The 21,537-nt window shown below is 39.8% G+C and overlaps 1 protein-coding gene across 1 annotated transcript in view; it reads right to left on the reverse strand.

Moving 5' to 3' along the window:
- The window catches only part of LOC150083223 (uncharacterized), a 279,993-nt gene extending 261,475 nt beyond the window's left edge, over positions 1-18,518 (reverse strand). Inside the window, exons 1-2 of the mRNA XM_090377117.1 lie at positions 18,446-18,518; positions 9,672-9,775 (exon numbers count right to left, since the gene is read on the reverse strand). Coding sequence (XP_090233243.1) covers positions 9,672-9,740 — 69 coding nt within the window. The 5' untranslated portion in view covers positions 9,741-9,775; positions 18,446-18,518. The remainder of the gene's footprint in view (positions 1-9,671; positions 9,776-18,445) is intronic.
- Between the last annotated feature and the right edge of the window lie 3,019 nt (positions 18,519-21,537).

The raw sequence follows: 21,537 nt of genomic DNA on the forward strand, positions 1-21,537 counted from the left end.
CTATGTTCATCATTTTAACTTATTCATTTACGGTAATTCTCATTGATTTCGTACTATTTGCCATCTTTTTATTTGTACCCAATTGGAAATAATTATCTAATTCTTTTTAAAAAACGTATCCAAATACTCTTTATTTTTCTCATCTCATCATTTATTCTTCTTCGAATCTCCTTATAATTCTTGGTATATCTCTGCATCTGTTTTATTGCTTTGATCTCAACCAAGTATTTCACTCCTCCTGCATAATATCATGGGGTACATCTTTTATTCTTTTTTATATATATCGTTCTCCTACTGTTTTGTATGTTGCTTTATTTATACAAATTTTAATCTTTTCCCATTTTTCTTCTATTGACTGAGTTTCATATTCCATTTCTTTTAATTCTACACATTCTCTCAATCTATTTCTGTATAAATTCCTAGTACTTTCATCTTTTGAGAATTCAATAAAACTCAATTCTGAATTTTATTTCTTTATCTTTGATTATTTTTTTTCTTAAAGGATTCTCTAAACCTTAATGTTCTCACTAATAACTTATGATCGCTTCCAATATCTACTGACGGTACTACAAAGGGTACTAGGAAAGTTTTGCAACACAGCTTTGTTTATTTAATTTTTTCAAAGTAATTTCCTCTACATTCAATACACCTCTCCATCCTCCGAAACCAATCTTTAAACCAGTTCTGCCAAGTTTCACTAGGGAGTAAAGCACACTCGTTGCCCCAAGCCCGTAGAAGGTCCTCATCACTGGAAAACCGCCTCCCTTTTAGCTTCATTTTCACATGCGGGAACAGTGCAAAGTCGCAGGGAGCAAGGTCTGGACTGTAGGGAGGGTGCTCGAGAAGTTTCAGTCCTGTCGTGGTCAAATATTCGGTGCAGGCTTTGGCGCGGTGAACTGGAGCATTATCGTGATGGAGGTACCAGGTGTCCATTCTTGACTTTGGCCGCAGGTTCTTCATAGATCCAATGACTTTAGGCAGGCATTGTTCAGTATACCACTTAGCTGTGACTGTCTTCTGCGTGTCCAAAACGACACGTTCCACAATTCCACTCGATTTGAAAAATACAGCTATCATTTTCTTCTTTACAGATCGGGATTTTCTGACAATTACGGGTGTGTCGTCATCATCAAAGACCCAAACTTTGTTTTGAGCCTTGGTCGGCAGATCGTAATAGTACAGCCAAGTCTCGTCACCTGTCACGATGTTGTTCACATACCGAGATTGTCCCTTATCAAACTTTTTTAACATCTCCCGGCACCAAGTCACACGTCGTGTCATCTGCTCTTCAGTCAGTTGATGCGGCACCCAGAGAGAACAAAGTTTCTTCACGTGCAAATGATCTTGCAGAATCGAACGAATTGCTGGTGCATTTAGGCCCAAAGTATCCTCTATCTGTTGGTAGGTCACTCGCCTGTTTTCGTCAAGCATTTTCCTCACAGCAGTAACGTTTTCCTCCGTAACTGACGTTCGTGGCCTTCCCGGCCTCTCAGAATCCTCCAGAGTGAAATTTCCCCTTTGGAATTCTCTATACCACCTGAATATCGTTGTACGATGTGGACAATCATCATCTAGTGCAAGAGTCATTTCTTCTAAGCACTGGTCTATGGTTAAACCACGCACGAAATTATACCGCAAAACTGTCCTTATCTCATTTCGTGACCACGATGCCATCGCAAGCACTTTACACTCTCACTACTAATGAATAACTGAGCCCATCGACTTGGCGCGGCGGCTACTATGCACGTATGAACATGTCTCAACATGCAGCAACAAGCAGCTTCCTGTGATTCATTGTTGCATCATATTGCAAAACTTTCCTAGTACCCTTTGTACTTTTACATCCTTTATATTTTCTGGTTTTATATTTTTATTAGTGATTACATACTCTATTACTGATTTACTGCACCTATTACTTGTTATTTTATGTTGTTATTTACGTTCAAAAAGTATCGTTAATTTGATATTCACAGTCTGCACAAAATTGTACTAACTGTTTCGATTTTGGTTCATTAAACCATTGACAAATTCCTAATACTATTCGGGCATTTAAGTCTCCTGCTATTATTACTAATTCTTTCTTATTATCTTATTAGTTAAATCTTGTAGTTGATTATTTAATTTGTCAGGTTATTTAGGTTTTTCTCGTTCTGGACCATATACGCTTAATATGTTTAATGTTTTTTCTTTTACAATTTTATTTTTACTTGTAATAATCTTTCTGATTCTAGATTACTCCGATTCATGTATTAAGATCCTTACACCTTTAGCACCCCAACTATACAATGAGTGATTACTGAATTACGACCACCTACCAAATACTTCGTAGGTCCTCCTTTTGCACACAGTACAGCAGCTATCCGACGTGGCATTGATTCAACAAGATGTCGGAAGCGTTCGGGAGGTATGGCCAACCAAGCTGTGTGTAATGCAGTCAGAAATGCAGGTATGGAGGTTATTGGTGCATCCAGACTCTTGATATGCCTTTCCATATTGTCACACAAGTGATCTATGGGATTGATATTGGTGGAGTTCGGAGGCCAATCGATATGCTAGAAGTCAGAAGTGTGTTCCTCAAACCATTCCTGCACAACAAGTGCCCGATGGCTAGGTGCATTGTCATCTTGGAAGCCACCATCGCCATTCGGGAAAAAGTGTAACATAGCAGGGTGTACACAGCCAGCAAGCAGTTGACGATAGCGGAGACCGCTGATACGTTGTTCCACATGCACCAGGGGTCCAAGTTCCTGCCAGTGAAACATGCCCCACACCATGCAACCGTCTCCACCGGCCTGCACTTTTGATACCATGCATGATGGATCAAGAGCCTCATGTTGTTGACGCGAAATCCGTACACGGCCATCCACGGTGTGGAGTAAATAATTTGACTCATCCGACCAGCACACCTTCTTCCAGTATTGTAACGTCCAACTGGCATGCTCTTTGCACCAGGCGAGTGTTTTTTGCCGATGAACCTTGGTTAGGAGAGGATGCCGTAGGAGTCGTCTGCTTGTATAGCCCATACGTGCAAGGGTGCGACGCATGGTCATGCCAGATATTGTTCCGGGTTGGCCCATGTTGTATTGGGTAGTCAACTCTTCAACCTCTTAACATCAACCTTTCGCTGACCTTTGCAGTTTTGCCGTCGGTCGTTGTTTGACCATTTTAACGCCAGTCCTGGTACACTTTAACAACGGCGGCTCTCGAACATCCCACCAGTTCAGCCGTTCGGGAAATCGAGGCATCAGCTCGTCGAGTTCCCACAATCTGTCCTTTATCAAAGTTCGATAAATCGTTCCTTTTACCCATCACGCTCAGAATTTTACTACCTACTGAACCATTGACACCTTATCTATGCTACGTAGGTCGACTAACTGTGCACTCTCGTACCTTTCGTGGTCAACAGGTCGCATTAAGTTTTCATAGGGGTGATCATAATTCAATGATCACTCAGTGCATATTACAATATCATTTCCCATATTTATTATACCTTTCTCTTTCTTTTTAGTTTCTGTTAGGGCACAGATCATAATTTTTCCATTTTCTAATTCCCCTACTATTTCTTCTTATTTCTCATCCATGAGACCTTTACATCTTGGCCTTACATTATCATTCCTTTTTTCTTATAGAGTTACCCTAATCCGTTCCTAGTCGATTCCCCATTGTCAGTCAGGTTTCTATCCTTTAATTTTCTTTGAGTATTTTAATTTTACTTTCAAATAATAATCTTCGTAATATCGAATATACGGTATTATTCTTACAGTCTATATTCCATACTCATTACATGTATTTAGCTTTTGGATATTTTACTGATTTGCAAAGTTCACTGTTCTCCATCTGTTAAACTGAATCTTTAATTTGTTAAATACGACTATATGGATATTCTGGGAACTTCATTGCAGATTCATGTTTCGCCACAACCTGATATACTTACCTCACCTCTTTCATTTGTTTATTCAGAAGGCTTGTCAACGTCGTGTAAAGGAAGAAGACAAATTAACCGTTAATTAACCGAGCAAACGCCCTCAGTGTATCAGCGATTCTTTCTTTCCTTAATCTTACCGACAGCAGTACGCCAGCAGAGCCACACGAATTATACACCCTCCCTACTCCCACAGACTTAACTTCTATTGGTCAGGCGCTTTGGCCGTCTGTTTAGCGAGCCCACACTTAGATTGCTTGGTTTCCTTTTTACTGCCTTGTGCGGTACTTCAGCTATAACATCGTCCGCTTATGTGTGTGCTTATGTGTGCTTGTCATCTCACACGACAACGATGATGAGTGGGAGGTGATCTGAACTCCCATACTGTAAGCATGTAACTGAGATGGAAGACGGCTAACCATAAAGGACAATCAGTTTGAAAACGAAAGGATTTCACTTTCGAATATCTCTTGCTTGGCGCCTGAGAATTTTTGCCAGTAAACAACCTCTACAGAATGCTCATTTGGTGACACAGAAGCAAATCCCACAAATAACGATTATCAATTTTCGAGCAGCTAGGAATTAAACAGAATTCAAAGTACACAGTCATCAGGTGCATGACGATACTTCGTGATTAAATCAGGAGCACCGTTGCCTTATATAAATAGCATCTTGTTATGTACATATAGACGAAAATGCGGTAGCTGGGACAAATCCCTAATTTAAACTTCAAGATGTTTCAAATAAATCAAGTCGTTCGTAACCAGACATTTCCCGAACACGGGATAAAGAAATGCTCGCTGTTGAACATTTCTACTAACATCAACTGGATTCATAATTGTAAGCAATGCCGTCAATCGACAAGGCATATTGAAACTCTCTCTCTGTAGCCTTGTGGAACTCTGTCATTTATTCATCCTGAAGATAGAAGGTAGCAAATGATAATTAAGACGTTTAGTAAAGGCAATAACCTAACCTGTTGACTTCGTAATATCGTAATGGACCTTCAAACTTTTCATATTTTTTTTTGAGATCCAGTAGTTTGCTATCATTCTAATCACAGAATTTTGATTATCGTCAGATCGTTAAAGAAGACCGAACTCTTGACTGATGCATGCAGAAATTAAGACTCTCAAAGCGTTCGTTCATAAAAAGATAAAATGCCCTTCAGGGCATATCACACTGATAAAAGTTACTGGTACGTTTTTCTAGTCCTTATTTGTGACCGCTGAAACATTAGCATTGGCACATGATGCAAGAAAGCAAGCTTATATAGCATCAGCCAAAAAAAAAAAAAAAAAACCTTATTTCACCCATCTACTCGCTCCAAATGTTTATCAAGTTCTGCCTTGAATCTATTTAAGCTATCAACTTCTAAAACGACAGATGGAAGTTTTTTCCAGCAATCAACCACCTGCTGGCTAAAGAAAAACTTCCGCACATCTATCTTACAACCGTCTTTCCTCAATTTGAATTTATGCCCTCTCAGGTGATTATTCTGAGCAAGAGGAAGAATCCCATCCGCACTGAGCATGTTCAAACCATTCAAGGCTTTATACACCTCAATCAGATCACCTCGCAGGTGCCTAGTCTCCAGACGCTGTAATTTGCAAAACTTAAGCCTTTGTTCCCCTCACCAATCTTGTTCCCATCTTTGTACTTGTTCCAACAGCTCTACATCCTTCTTAAAATGAAGCCTCCAGACCTGTATACAGTACTGAAGGTGTGGCCTGACCGTTGCCTTATACAAGGGGATAATCGCCACCTTATCCCTGCTAGAAAAATTCCTGTATATCATTGACAAGACACCATGAGCTATTTTTCCAGACCGTCTGCACTGCTCAGAAAATTTCATATCTGCCTGCACAATTACTCCCAGCTCCTTTTCATTCTCTACCGCTGCTTTGGTAAAAGTCTGCCAAGAGCGTTGGAGTGTTTGTGATAAAGAGCAAATTACACAAAATTTTTCCCAGATTTAAGAAATGCAGCCTCGATAAAATTCAAATGGTTTGTCCCAAACTTACAAACTATGTTCTTATTAACTGGTCATGGTTTGATGAATGCAAAGTTGCATGATTTAGGAATTAACGAAAGATCTAGTAGCCACTGTGGCGAAAGAGAATCACGGGAACATATTATATACAACTGTGAGGAGTACTGTGATCTACGAATTGAATTGGTATTTCGGGTTAGTAATCTCAATCTTATGGCAGAAGGCTGCAAGACAATTCTAGTTGATAAACAGGAGAACTTCTTGGCTTTCTAAGCCTTTGCAACTGCAATATTTCTTAGGCGGAAGACTCTTCTGCATCTGGAAGCCTTGAATTTGTAATGTGGTATGGTGTATGCCGAATTACCTAGAATTCTGTGAAATCGTGGAGGCTTGAGTCTGCTATATCCACTGAAACTCCAGCTCCTAGCGCTGCTGGCTTTCCAACAGACTGTGAATAGATGCAGATTTTTCCAATGAAGTTTGGTCTTTTTCTAAAATTTAATTATATGTATATTTATTTATGTAATTTGATTATTTTCAGTTTGTTCATAACAAACCTTTTTGGTCATGACAGGTTTTTCCCCTCCCTGTACTTGGGCAAACAGGAGAGAGAGAGAGAGAGAGAGAGAGAGAGAGAGAGAGAGAGAGAGAGAGAGAGAGAGAGAATATAAGAGTACTGCTAAATTATGTGTAACTGACAGCGGGGTTGCCATTGGTTGGCTGGGACCGCTTTAAATAATAAATATCAATGTTAGTGTGGTACCACAGAGTTGATACGTCACTCTGGGGTTACTGCTTCCCATATGTAGTACTTTACATTTGTCAATGTTAATTAAAGAAACATTAATTCTTTTGGAAGATAAAGCTGATACTGCACCTCCCTAAGAAAATTCAATCTTCCCCTGGACGTAAATGGCCAACAGAGTCTTTGTGCCATTAAACTCCCATAACCTTCCTCAATCTTTTGATCCCAACTATTCGTTTAATTCAGTAGCCTAGCTCGTTCTTTCACAATCTGGCAAACGTGTTTTTTCATAGAAGGAAGATGTGAACTTTGATCTTGAATTCAGAATTTCTTCGAGTGAATTCGTCATATACCCCACTATGCAGTTACTCCTGATATAAGACAATATTTTCAAGAATATTACACCGAACCAACTTTTTCTCAAAATATACTGGTACTCAAATGGCTAAGAGTACACAAAAAAATGCGGTACATTCTTGAATTTCATAGATGATAAATATTTAGTTATATTTTTAATTGTATTTAAAAATAAGAATAAAAGTTATAAAACGAAATATTCAGGGAGAGAGACCCCGTAAAGTCACCTATGATTACTAAAAACACTGCATGGTCTGTTAAAACGTGAAAAATGGGTAACCTGAAATAAGCAGTACGTTTTTTTAGAACCTCACATTTCGTGTTGATTGTTCTCTCTGTCAATTTAAAGAGAACTTTCATTGTGAAAATGACATAAGAGACACTACTTGAATAATTCTTTAACAGAGAGCAACCAGGAGAATGAAGGCAGGCGAAAGTAAAGACAGTGGCTGAATACGATCCGCAGCATTGTAAACACGCTGGAGCCGGTTCCAAAAGACGCAAAGCGTCTCTGAAAAATCTGACAGAGTCAGGCCTCATGTCACCTACACTCAAGATTATCGACAGTTTGCCCCAATTGTGAGGCGTGAACAACTTCTCTTAACAACTAAGGTCAGATCTTTTCTGATCTCTAAGGAGATTGTGACCACTTATGCTTCGCGAGAATGGTCTTTGTGAACGGCAGCAGTCTTTGTCCTCTTAACTTCTAAACTCAAAATATCCTTGTGAACTGGTGTCAACACCAAGTTGGGAGAACCTAAGGCGATAGACCACCGTGCTCTTCACTAATGAACCGAGATACTTTTATAATCTGCTATTGTATGCCTCTTGGTTCTCCCCGTGTCGAGTATGATGTATTAAGACAGTGACTTCCTTTTAGTGCAAAATAAAGATCACCGATTATCAACGGGACTCTTGACATACTTTCATCAGGAGAGAAAGGACACACACACACATCTCACTATTTCGACGGAAAGAGAAATTTGGAAGTAGAGGTTTAATGGTGTAAACGAACACCGACTGGTTCTGGAATCACCAGTCGGTTTAATACTTATATTCACCATTTTTCAATTGATCCATACTTTCTTTTATGGACAATAATGCATGTTGACATTGCTCTCCTAGGGAAACAACACTTTCAGAGTATGGAATGACCTGCCAAATCGCAATCAAGAGATCAGTGCCCAGGATGATAGCCAGGGAGTTGCAAATAGCTAAAATAAATTTACGTTCGTAGGTGGTTAAGGACAGTTGAGAAATGTCATTCAGCCAAAATTTGAATCAGCCAGACAGGTTGATTCAAATTTTTGATCAACCTGTACACAAGAAGGAATTAAACAGGTATTTCATTTATTAATATTTATTAATTAATTATTTTAATTAATGCAGCAGAGTCTCGAGCTTCCTTGCACCACATGACTAATGCAACTACCCGATTCGTGGGTAGCTAGGAGGAATTCATGTATCATTCATGATCTGGTTTCAGGAGAAAGAGGAAGGCTGCGTTTATATAAGAACCATTTAGAAACCATTGCGGTGCTATCGGAAAAAACAAAAGGAGCATCTGCAGTAGTGAGAGGACTGCAGCAAGTTTATTATTTATATCATATCAATGGTTGCCAGTAGCTAAGAAATCGAGAGCCCGCCCCAGAACCTTCGAGTAGGCCCACTACTCACGTCCGACAGACACCCCTAGCTTGGGGATTGCCTGTCAGTTACACCACTGACAGTTGCAGGCCATATCCTGTCGTATATAACTAAGTGGTGGCGAGCATTAAAATAAAGAACATCCAGTGATGAGCCAAAATGAGCATTAACTGCTCTACTAAAAATTGCGCAATTTTTCTTCGTGTTAACTGTAGCCTATATTTTCACTTACAATACTTGCTTCATAGGCGGGAATCGTCTTGTTTATAAGCTGAAGACTAACTGCAGCTTACACATTCTGAAATTGTAAGGTCCAGTATTTAGCCGTCTTTGCTCTAGTACTAAGCTGTACTGTTTCACAAACTGCATTGATATTTCACTGTGAGTACCTGCTACAAAAGATTCCATTTGGAAATGGGAGAGAAGGAAGTTTTTATGCTAAACTCTTTCATCGAGTTGGTAACGACCCAAAGAAAGGCAAAACTTCGTTTGTGTGTCGTGATTAGCTGACATTCATAGTGCTTTACGGTACCTCATAAAATCGCCTACGCAGTTAGGGAAAAAATTCAGCTAAAGCCCGGAATTTTCACATCAGTAAGAGCAGACGTTGGTATATTTTAGTCTGGAAAAAGATCAGGCATTCAACCATTTTTCGATGGGTTAGAAAAGTTACAGATAATATTTTAAAGAAATGTAATAATTAACAGAAACGGCCATCACATTTTCAATATTTTTTAAAAGCTACAGGTGAACGAATTTTAATAAAGGTTTTATTGATTTCTGATTCCTTAAAAAAAGGAATTTACGTTCATAAAAAACTGTTAAGACGATAAATTTAAAAAAAAGGAAATAACGTAATTATAAACTTCAAAGTGCTGAGGGCATTGATAATAACGTTGCTTGTGCTCGGTTATACCATATAATTTACGCTGAACAGGATGAATTCCACCTAGGAGGAGGTACAAACTATAGGAATATAAACAAAAAAGCTCAGCACACCCACTTACCTGTAGGTCAAGATATCGGCATCCAATTACAGCATCTTTATTTCTACTTTCTTGAATTTCAAGCGACATTTGTGCAAACTTTGTCAATAGTCACGTTCAAAAACCTAGAAAAAACCACTCATCTGTAGTGCATTACAGCATTAACGAAACTAAAACTCTCCTTATACTCTAAAGCAGAACAACAATCTCCCTTCCTTTAATTAGACCATAATCCGCAAAAACTGCCGTTTATTTTGTAGGAAGTCACATAAAAGGAAAACCTTTCCATCAAAAAATGCTACATTTTCACTAGTAACTTTATTTTTATCAGGAAATTCCCTTTTTTGTTACTTAACATGCGTTAAAACTGACACTACAATTTTTTTTTCTCCCCAAATGTTTCGCTTTCTTTACTAATCCATGAATTTTTTTGTCAGCCGAAAGTGTCATTTACAAAAAATTCGTTGATAATTTCAGAATAACGTGAATGCCTAAAAAGAATGATGCAGCGCCCTGCGGTGGGGATATATTTTGAAGTACTAAAAAGGTCTTTTTATTCTACGATGGAAATAAAGCTTTTCGCCAAAATTATGAAAGTTGAAACAGCCAAATATCCAGCCGAGGTTGCCACTCTGAGACAAAGTGGAGACAGGTTTGTCAGCCTCAAAAAAGATATTTGCTAGACGCAACAAATTGATATTGTACCTATACCAAAAATATTTATTCTGTTAATACTTTTTCAAATATTTTATGAAAATAAAATAAAAATGATAAAATTAAAAAGTTCTATTATATAATCCTTTCATCATGTTTTTACTAATAAAAAGGTAAATGTTTGTATTGTTTTAGACACGCCTCACTCTTGGTCCTTAATGGTGGGTTTATTTTGCATCGACTTCTTAAGCTATAGTCCGCCAATATATAAGATAAAGTTCATATAGTCTGTCGTGTATTGTCTCTACTGGTATATGGTAATGGACAGATTTTCATGTGCAGCCTGAAAAATTCGATCCAGAATAAGTCATATGGGGGAAACCACACTTCCTTTGCTTAAGACAACGGAAGAGAACTTTATGAATTTTTTGTCTCCGACGGGATTTGAACCTAGACCTCTTCAAGTGGAACACGCGAAAAAGCCACTATACTGTCATGGAGGACATATACTAACGTCCATAAAGTATGCGAACACACGTCGGCTTCACAGTGTGTCACTGCTACTTACTTCAGTCGCGTGTATATCATTCTTTGACTGCTATGACACACTCCACTCGGCAGGGTAGATTTTCCACAAACAAACGTCAGTTCAGAGTACAGCCTTCCATTCCTCCTTCTGAATAGTGACTATGAGCTACCGATGTGAGACATGTTGGCTTGGCCCTCATCGAGGTTCCAGTTGATCCACCAGTGTTCTACGGGGTCCAAACTGGAACTGTCCGTTAGCGATTTCACTTTCGTACATTCATACGCATGAACTATTTCAAGCACCATCCGTGTTAAGACATCCTGTTAAAGGAAATACGTTATTGCAAATAATTCCCACAAGGTGGGGGCATGGAATTGCTCAAAATGTTAAGGCAGGCGTTGGCATTCATGATTTCCCGCACAACCAAGGGTTCTAAGGCCACATACCATGAAAAAAAGAACCACCATAACCCCACCTCTGCTGGACTTCATTTAGGTAGCATCTTCCTACCTAAGAGAGGGTAAATGGAGGCTAAACTAAATTTAGGCTACCTTACCTGAATTACGACCTAAATTACTATCCTAACGAGTAGCAAGTGGTTGAGATTACTGTTCCATTCATGCAGTGTGGAAAAAATATAGTTCCAATCCCATAGGATCAGACTAATCTCCAAAGTCCAGGCAAATCTACAACGTCAGAAGTACATCTTCTTGCAAGACGAGCATCATTATTATCTAGCTCACGGAATTCGTGCAGTCAGTGTTTCAACTACGACGTGAAAACTGCAAGAAACATTCAGGCAGCTGCGCTGTAGCATCCCATTTAGTGATGGTTAACTTGTAACCTTGGGATGAAGTTAATCATCCCAACATTACAAGGAGTGATGGAGGTCTACAACGCGAATGACGCCATCTTGTGTGAGATTATTACTGTCCAAATTAAATTATGAGTAGAGCCGGAGGAACGGAGTCACACTCCTAACTTCGAGTGACATACGAAAACGTAAACACTACCCCTTTTGGGATAGGACAAGCTGCAAATCGCATGTGGGGGTAGGATTATCTGTTAACCCCTTCGGTGGGTAGGACTGATTCCCACCATATGGGAATCTCAAGGCGATCTCATGGGAGCATCTTGTCTCCCACGACTTCACTCCCTTGGGTTAGTCTCCTTCCCCACTCCTCCCATTAATTTTCAAACTCAAACAGGTCCCCTTCTTTGTGGTCTACAGCCTTTTAAACTTCATTCTGACCCTTCACTTTTTCTCTGTTCACTCTTTTCAAAAAATTTGTTTAACTTTTTTTCTTGTTCTCCGTCAGGAAGCCAGGCAACCCTGGCGGAGAGAACCAGAGTATGGTGGACAGCCTGGCTCACCTCACAGCGGTGGTAGCGGGCAACAGAGTCCCACTAGGACTAGGGGTTCCGTGGTAAAATAGCCAGAACACAACAACAAGAACCCAACGTAATACAGTACTACACATACGCACGCACTACACTCTTTCTTCGAGGAGTTGGGGGAGACCCACGGTGCCGCTTTACCCTCAACGCTTCACTACACTTTTTCTGATTTTTACAGTGTATTGTATTTCTTTACAAGAGTTACTTATAGCGCAGATGTGGAAAACCACCGGTGGCGCCTTACCCAAACACTACGCCACTATACCCATGGGAAGAATTTTTATGGCCTTGGTTTACACGTCTATCTCCCACGGCCAAACAATAAACAATATAGACACGCGTTGCACGGATGCGTAAAAACTTTAGGCAGATTACACTTGCATCTTAATTGCTATGGCGCAAAACTCAAATTATTTTAACGGCACCAGAGTTTGCTGCTCACATCGGTGTTGTTCACTTGTCTGTAGAACTATGTAAGCCGGGTGGGTAAGGAGCCTGCCTCGCAACCCAAAGGTCGCGGGTTCGAATCCCGCCTCGGGCTTGGATCAGAGTAGTGCAAAAACCTTGGGAGGTGCATTATGGCCACAGAAGCCGATGCGCCAACAACAACAAAAAAAAAGAACTCCAACTCTATATTCACGGGCCAAGTTTCGTGTCGTGCAAGCTGAAACACACGGAATAACTCACGAGGGAAAAGCAGAATTAATGGGGGGGACCTATTCCAGTTATTCCCAATCTTTTGTCACTCGAGTCTTTGATTTAAAAAGGCGCTATATTCTCGGTCCACCTCAGATCCGTTAACTACAGCCGCGATTCAGTCGTCATTAGGAACAGAACCAGCACTCTGCGAAAGAGTCAGGCGGCGATGTACCTTTCGACTAAGTTACAGAAGGCAGATGCTTTCGCACAAAACCTAAAAAACACTTTATATAATAAAGTATCGTGTGTGTGAATATTTTGTTCAGTCCCAGCTGTTTCTTACATCGTGTGCAATGAACTACAACTTAATTCTAGCAGATTATTCTCTTCTGTAATGCTGATCCACTGCCCTGCTGTCCAAGAGACACAGAAAGCAAGGGAACTTAGAGAAACCACAGCATCTTGAAGTCCCCACAGACTTCCGATTTACTCTGGTCATACTTGATCTTCTGTAACATGCTTAGAGAAAGCAACAGAGACGACTACATTGTATAGTCTTCTTTAAACGAACAGACTGCACACAGAATTGAGGTTGTGAATTAACATAGAATTCAGACTTTTATTGAACTGCCTATGAAAACACACCAGTATCCTAAATTGTGATTAATACTGATTTCTTCCTTAAAGACCAATAAAATCAAAAGAATAGCACACATATTGTGCAACACTATAAAAATTATACATAAGGTGACATCTTTTTCTGTCTTGGACTGGGATCCAGTAAATTCCACTGTTTTAAACGAGATATCAGAAGTGCTTCATTGAATTTGGTCAGACAACCAAGTAAGCGGTACTTTGCATTTGTCAATGTTAAGCTTCATGGTAGTTATAAGTGTATACCATTTTGCTGTACCTCTAATATGGAGAGGACCCATATCGACCATACAAAAAGTAGCAATCATGTTTTTTGTGAGTCTTCTCCATATCAGAGGTACAGCAAAATGGTATACACTTATAACTACCATGAAACTAGCCCTCCAATGCTTTCAACTACTGCAGCAGAATTTAAATGCCACAACTTGTCTTGATCCGCATTCCAAAGTAGTCTTCATATACGCTCTGCAAAACTTCGTGTTACAATTTTTTTTTTATGGTGCATCGTCAGCTTAGGTCATAATGCAAGTCGAACCAATCATGTTTCACCTAATTCAGACATATATAATAACTACAAACACAGATGAACGAGTGTACAGAAACTTATACCTTCATATAAGTTCCTGTGGATTCGTCCATCGCAAGCTGCAAAACAAAATAAATAAATAAATATATAAATTAAATTAAATTAAATTAAAAGATAACTTCCTTGGGCCACATGTTCTTATATATATTTGCTAATAAATATTAATAAATAAATTAGGCACATAATATATACGAGGTATGGCAATAAACTACCTGGTTGTTGTTGGGTTTTGGGACATATTGCGCCATATATAATGTTGGTAAATTGCGTGTTCTGTGGTCAATTTTCTGGATGAAAAATCCGAGTTTCTGTGAGAAAAAAAATGCACGTTACCCACACCTGAGAACGACTACCTCAGCCACGTTGTGAAAAAGATCCATAAAAATTCCTCGCGTCATTGATGGGAGTCGACCTCAGGTCCCTTCCACCCGGTGTGGGGGAAGGCGACGATTATACCAACTGTGTTACCAAGAGTACAAAGTACATGTGATTGAAAGACGGAAGTGAGCGCCCGTCAACCTCTCTAAACGAGGACATTCGCAAAAGTTGGGAAATTGTGGCCCTCAGAATGGTGGCTGATGGAGTTGGATATGGATACAGGGTCTTCGGGCTAGAGGTATCCAAAAATACATATATATCTCGGCATCTATAAGGTGTATAAAAAAATTTTTTTTGTTATTATGCAGAGTAACTTACCAAGTTTTTATGAAGGTTAGTAAAGTTCAAAACACTCTTGCCAAGTGTTTTCCAACATCTAGGTTGTTATTAGAGCGAGCAATTGCCTTAACGATACGCTGTTTCAACTCGTCCAAATCCCGAACTTTTCTCTGGTACACACAGTCTTTAATAAAGCCCCATGCAAAAAAGTCCAATGGAGTCATATCCGGAGATCTAGGCGGCCAGGCAGTTGGGCCTCCTCTTCCGATCCAACATCCAGGAAAAGTGTTGTTCAAAAACGTGGTAACATCTCGATGGAAGTGTTGTGGAGCACCACACTTCCATCGAGATGAAACCTGAGGGAATCTGTGGAACAGCAAAGATCTGCAGCATGTCAAGGTAAGTGTGTCCCGTCACAGCGGGCTCTATGGAAAAAAATGGACCGATGACGCCATTTTTGCGCACTCCTAACCAGACTTAGACAATAGCCGTTCTTATACCGTTTTTGCGCGTGCGCGACTACTGGTGACGTGGTGCACGAGTGGCCTTGACAGTGTGACGAAAGAAATCTTGGAGAGATTTCCTATCGACTGTACTTTCGTTTGAGAAAATATAATGAGTAGTTCCCATTAAGCCGTTATTTTTGGATACCTCTAGGACACCCTGTATTATATAGTATTTCTTGTCAAGCGGCTCTCTACGCAAGAGTCTCTTGTGTAGTTTTTTTTTTTTTTTTTGGTAGTTGTTGGCGCATCAGCTTCTGTGGCCATAATGCACCTCCCAAGGTTTTTGCAGTACTTTGATCCAAGCCAGAGGCGGGATTCGAACCTGCGACCTTTAGGTTGCCAGGCAGGCACTTTACCCACCCAGCTAGCCCGGTCGGCAGTCTCTTGTGTAGTCTGGAAGCAAGATGATTCAAGCGTCATGTAGTGGTCTCTGGTGTTCCACGGGCCTCCGGAAGCTTAGTCTAGAGGTCCGTGGAACACCACAGTTCCCTAGCTTCCGTAGATGGTGGATGATAAGAAGACGTCCACTCACTTAAAGGGACATACCTGTGAAAGAGCCCATACCACACAGGGGGAAACAAGAGCAGAGAGAGGTTCTGGTGATAGGGCCCCTAGGCGAAAAGTTGGGAGATCTGGCAAAGGCTATGGGTATATGAGGGCCGCCGTAGCCTAGTGGTCAGGAGCGCGGGTGCATAAGTACACGTGCCTTGAGTGACCGGGGTTCAAGCCCGTGACTACTGAATATGGTGCTGTTTCTTGTATTCTGTCTATCTTGTGAACTCCTCTGACCGTTTGGTCGTCCCGGAGTATAAACAGAAAATTTATTTATTTATTTATTATAAGGATAAACAAAGTCACAGAGTGTCATGTGGGGAAAGGAAGATTGCCGCTGCGGTTGTCAGTACATTATTTAAATCTTGTTTCATTAATCATCCTGAATTCAGACAGAACATTTCCGCCCTATAAACAATACTAAGTTTACACTTTTTTCTTTTCGCTTTCTTTCTTTTTTTTTATATAATACAGTTCATAATCATCCATTTGGTCATCACATAGTTTACACCCGTGACTTCCATTCATATTAATTTTGAAACACCTTAACTATCCGAATTTATTTAAGTTCATATTTTTTTAAAAATATTTTTACAAAAAATATTTACAAAATATATTGAGTGCACATTTAGACAATTAATTGGCATTCTCATTCATCCAATAGTCACATACATTTATTACTATTTATTTAATACAGCAGTCTAGGTATGTACACACTCTCCCCCCCCCCCTTGCAGGTTAAGTGTACACATGTTCTCACCCTAAAGGCATTCATCACCAAAACAGAATGATATACTCTTATGCTTTATTCATTCATTCCTTCAATAGGGAATACATATAAATTTATTCATTTCTATGATTTCTTTCAAGCAAGTGAGCTGTGGTGGACGGGAGAGAGAGCTTCAGCTAAAGTAGACATTCACCCAACCATCGTATTTGTTTACATACGTGCTTTCACACCACAGCCGTGATAGAGAGCTCCTACTGGATAGACTTTTTCTCAAACCTTACATTTACTCACTAGGTTATGTCCACCATGGCGAGCTCCAGGCGGCCATTGTCGGTCACTCGCCCTCAAATTTACAGGCCTGCTTCCCCCCCCCCCCCAATGGCAACGATAGTGAGCTCAACTAGACATACACATTCACTTAATGTTTACATTCATTCGCACACCCCAAGCTTTCAAGCATGTAAATGTGCACAGCTCACACAGTCATCACATACGCAGACAATTTGCATGTGCAGTACTAATAATATTACAATTATAATATACTATCTTATATCAGTATTGTATTTCATATTAACTGACTCATGTTAACATACACGAGTTAACACTCATGTTAACTTACTGACACCATCCACCTTTACATACTAAAAAAAATTACACATTCTTACATCACGAGCATACATGTTATAATGAACTTTCCTTATAATGCGTATTCCAGAATGTATTAGTCGAAAGTCAATTGTACAACTTTCGAATAATCAACGAATAATAAAATAACGAATAATCATTAGATTATTCGTTATTTTATTAATGTAAAAGCTTATTAGTATGCGACCAGTCCATCTCCCACCAGAAAGGTATTGTAATATTTTACATGACACCCTCTTCTCACTCCTTTCATTGTACAATCTGCCAGCAGATTGAGCCGCTGTCATATGGTCTTACACAAAACAGAAATGTTAATCTCTAAAAAGTACATAGGGGTGACACGTTTTCATGCATACAAGTTTTTTGAAACTATTTTTAATTTTGATAATCTGTGTACCTGCATTCTCCTCCACTTTGCACGATTTATAAAAACCCAAATTTAAAAATGCATACATAAATAAATATATATATATATTTTAATTATTATTAATTAAGAAACAAATATACATTTCTCATATTAAGCAACTATTTTATAACAAAAATGTAAAAAATTAATCCTCAACGCCAATTAATGAAAATTCTCTTTCCTCTTGCATTCCATGCAACACGACAGTGAATTCCCCCCCAACACCTTAATTGCGTTTGTTCGATATTACTAAACAAGCAGAAGTATGGCACTGATTTTCACAGTGCAATGCCTCAACTATCTATTTGAGCAGCATATCTTTAGAGATCCTTCAAACTATAAATATGCCTACATACTAAGAAATTAAAACACTTCCCAGAATATAAACAATATTTATATATATATATATATATATATATATATATATATTGCAAAAATATCATTATTAATGCATGCAGCACTGTCAACTTGAAAAACTAGATATGTTATGACTGCGTACACAATTTTCAGTTCTGAAAGTTCGCCATTTCGTTATACAAAAGATTTTAAGTTATATTTCAAACGAGCATTCATATCTCAAGTAGTTATTATTATTTAATCAATTTGCCTCAAGCATTTATTATTATTTAATCAATTTGCTTCAGCATTTATTATTATTTAATCACTTTGCCGATACTTAAAATATTTTGCTTTCGCTTGTTTCAATTCATACAGTTAATAAATTTCGACATTCATTATTCAGACAGAGTTACACTAACTTTATAATGTATATCATCTTTGTATACAAGGTACAACTTTAAAAACTAATTAATAATTATAGAAACTTTTTAAGGACATACCTTGGAGATTATTTCCTCAAGCGATATTCTGTTAACAACTTACGTTCCGCAGACGAAAACTATATCACACTCCCGCCAAGCAAAAATGGATAAACTCCGACTACAGCGCTAACAGCAAACCCAAAAATCAAACGAGTTTTATTTAACGATTTAATTACCTACTATTCCTATTTTAGTGGTATTTCTAATTCTAACAGATCAGAAACGACGGAAAAATTTATATAAGAAAATTATAGACATTTAAGGATTTAATTATTTTATTTGATTCACTTATCCTTTTAAAAATTATAATTAACGGCAGCGAGTACTCTCATGTTTGACAAAAATATCATTATGTGACTTTATTTAAGATAATATTGGTTTAGGAGCCATTCACAAATTACGTGCTGCAATGATTTGAGGAACATTAGCGAAAATGTTACGCGTTATTTTTTTCTTTTTTTTGTCATAAAAAATAAATAATGTGATTAGAATTGTGATTTGTTGTTACGATTATTACACTGGTAGAAGAGAGTATTCGAAAAGTTTACAAATCGCGTTACTTAATTTGAAAATGTCTCTTTGATATCATAAAGGTAAGAAAGTGGAGGAAATTTTCAGAACCATTAAATCATGTGAGTCGATAGCCCACGCATTGGTGCCAAAGCAGCACCTGGACCGTCTCGAAGTTCACCACATTATGAGTATTATACGATTGCATTTCATCACTCCAGCGAGGGGTGCTGTTTTCAAATTTCCTGTGTATGTTTGTGCGTGGATGTGCTAAGTGGGAAAGTCAACTAATGCCGTGAGGTGTCATTAGATATACACTGAGTGATCACTGAATTATGACCACCTACCTAATACTTCGTAGGTCTTCCTTTAGCCCTCAGTACAGCAGCTATCCGAAGTGGCTTTGATTCAACAAGATATCGGAAGCGTTCGGGAGGTATGGCCAACCAAGCTGTGTGTAATGCAGTCAGCAATGCAGGTATGAAGGTGATTGCTGTATCCAGATGCCTGATATGCCTTTCCATAGTGTTCCACAAGTGCTCTATGGGATTGATATCGGTCGAGTTCGGAGGCCAATCGATATGCTTGAAGTCAGAACTGTGTTCCTCAACCCATTCATGCACAACAAGTGCCCGATAGCGCGGCGCATCGTCATCTTGGAAGAGACATCGTCATTCGCGAAAAAGTGTAACAAAGTGGGGTGTAAACAGTCAGCAAGCAGTTGCCGATAGCGGAGACCACTGACACGTTGTTCCACATGTACCAGAGGTCCAAGTTCATGCCAGAGAAACATGCCCCACACCATACAGCCTCTTCCACCGGCCTGCACTTTTGATAACATGCATGTTGGATGAAAAGCCTCATGTTGTTGATGTCAAATCCGTACACGACCAGCATGCTCTTTGCACCAGGCGAGTCTTTTACGCCGATGAACCTTGGTTAGGAGAGGATGCCGTAGGGGTCGTCTGCTGGTATAGCCTATACGTGAGAGCGTGCGACGCATGGTTATGCCAGATATTGTTCCGGGTTGGCCCATGTTATATTGGGCAGTCAACTCTTCATCAGTGCTGCGCATGTTCGCCTGTACGCGTTGTCGGACCCGGCGCTCACTTCTAACATTAATCTTTCGCTGACCTTTGCAGTTTTGCCTTCGGGTCGTTGTTTGATCATTTTGGTGCCAGTCCTGGTACACTTTAACTACGGCGGCTCTCGAACACCCACCGGTTCAGCCTTTTGGGAAATCGAGGCACCAGCTCATCGAACATCCACAATCTGTCCTTTATCAAAGTCCGATAAATCCTTCCTTTTACCCATTACGCTCAGAATTTTACTACCTACTTACCACTTACGCCTTATCTATGCTACGTAGGTCGACTAACTGCGCACTGTCGTACCTCTCGTGGTCAACGGGTCGCATCCAGTTTTCATAGGGTTTGTCATAATTCAGTAATTACTCAGTGTGTACTGTACTCTTATTCTTAGGACCTCCAGGTCTGGTTGTTGAGACCTCCCTCCACGCGGACAGTATATGATGCTATGAAGGTCTTTTGGTTTTGCCTTTTCTGCATTATAAATTCAGAGTGATCTGTATGAAAGCTACACATTTAAATGGCGGAGTTGAACAAAAGTTCCTGGTTGAACAAACCTATGACTGACATATATACATATACTGTATAATGTGTTTGTAACTCCGTGCATTCTTCGGTGAATTTCATGAGGGTCTCCAGCAAGGATTGGGGCCTGCGGAGGAGAACCCTCAAGCTATTCTATAAAGCCGTATTCCTGCCTGCCATAACGTATGCCGCTGGAGTGTGGTACCGGAAGGCTACCACGGCCGTCAACAGAAGAAAACTGGACACCACGCAACGGTATATATTACTTATAATAACAAGAGCCTGCAATACTGTAAGCACCCACGCCCTCCAGGCCCTGACAGGGACTCTTCCCCTAGACCTTGAAATAGTCTTCCGCGGCCTAATATATCAACTCTCCAAGGGACGTGAGGCTAACCATCTGAACTTCACTTTGGACCCTGAAACTGACCACAAATTGGAACGCAAACGTCTCCTCACACATCTCAACCAGAGCTGGCAAACCCGCTGGCAGACATCAACCAAAGGTGAAGTAACTAAAAAATTTATTCCTGATCTACAACTGGTGTACCCAAACTATCCACCTTGGCTTTCTCCTGGACTACTCGCCACCTACCTGTTGACCGGCCATGGCGCCATAAGAGGAAAACTCCATGGATTCGGATTGAGTGACACCCCCCTATGCCACTGCGGACTACGCGAGACATGGGGGCACTTGATGTACGACTGCCCACTGTACGAGGATCTCCGCTGCCGATTTATAACCACCACCCAAATAATGCTAAGAGACCAGGAATATCTGATACTAACTGAAAAAGATACTTATAGTGCCTTCACTCAATATGCGCAAGACCTCTTCACAAGAAGGCGGACTCTCCCGCATCCACCACCACAACAACAACCATGAAATGATATGTGGACCTCCTTCGGACAGGACACAGCCTCACGAGTGACTTTCTATTCAGCTGAATTCCAACCAGCCCAATGAGACCGCAGAGCTTTCTGCAT

The sequence above is a fragment of the Mastigoproctus giganteus genome, chromosome 7 (assembly GCF_048544385.1).
Source record: "Mastigoproctus giganteus isolate SK-2022 chromosome 7, ASM4854438v1, whole genome shotgun sequence".
NCBI classification, from domain to species: domain Eukaryota; kingdom Metazoa; phylum Arthropoda; class Arachnida; order Uropygi; family Thelyphonidae; genus Mastigoproctus; species Mastigoproctus giganteus.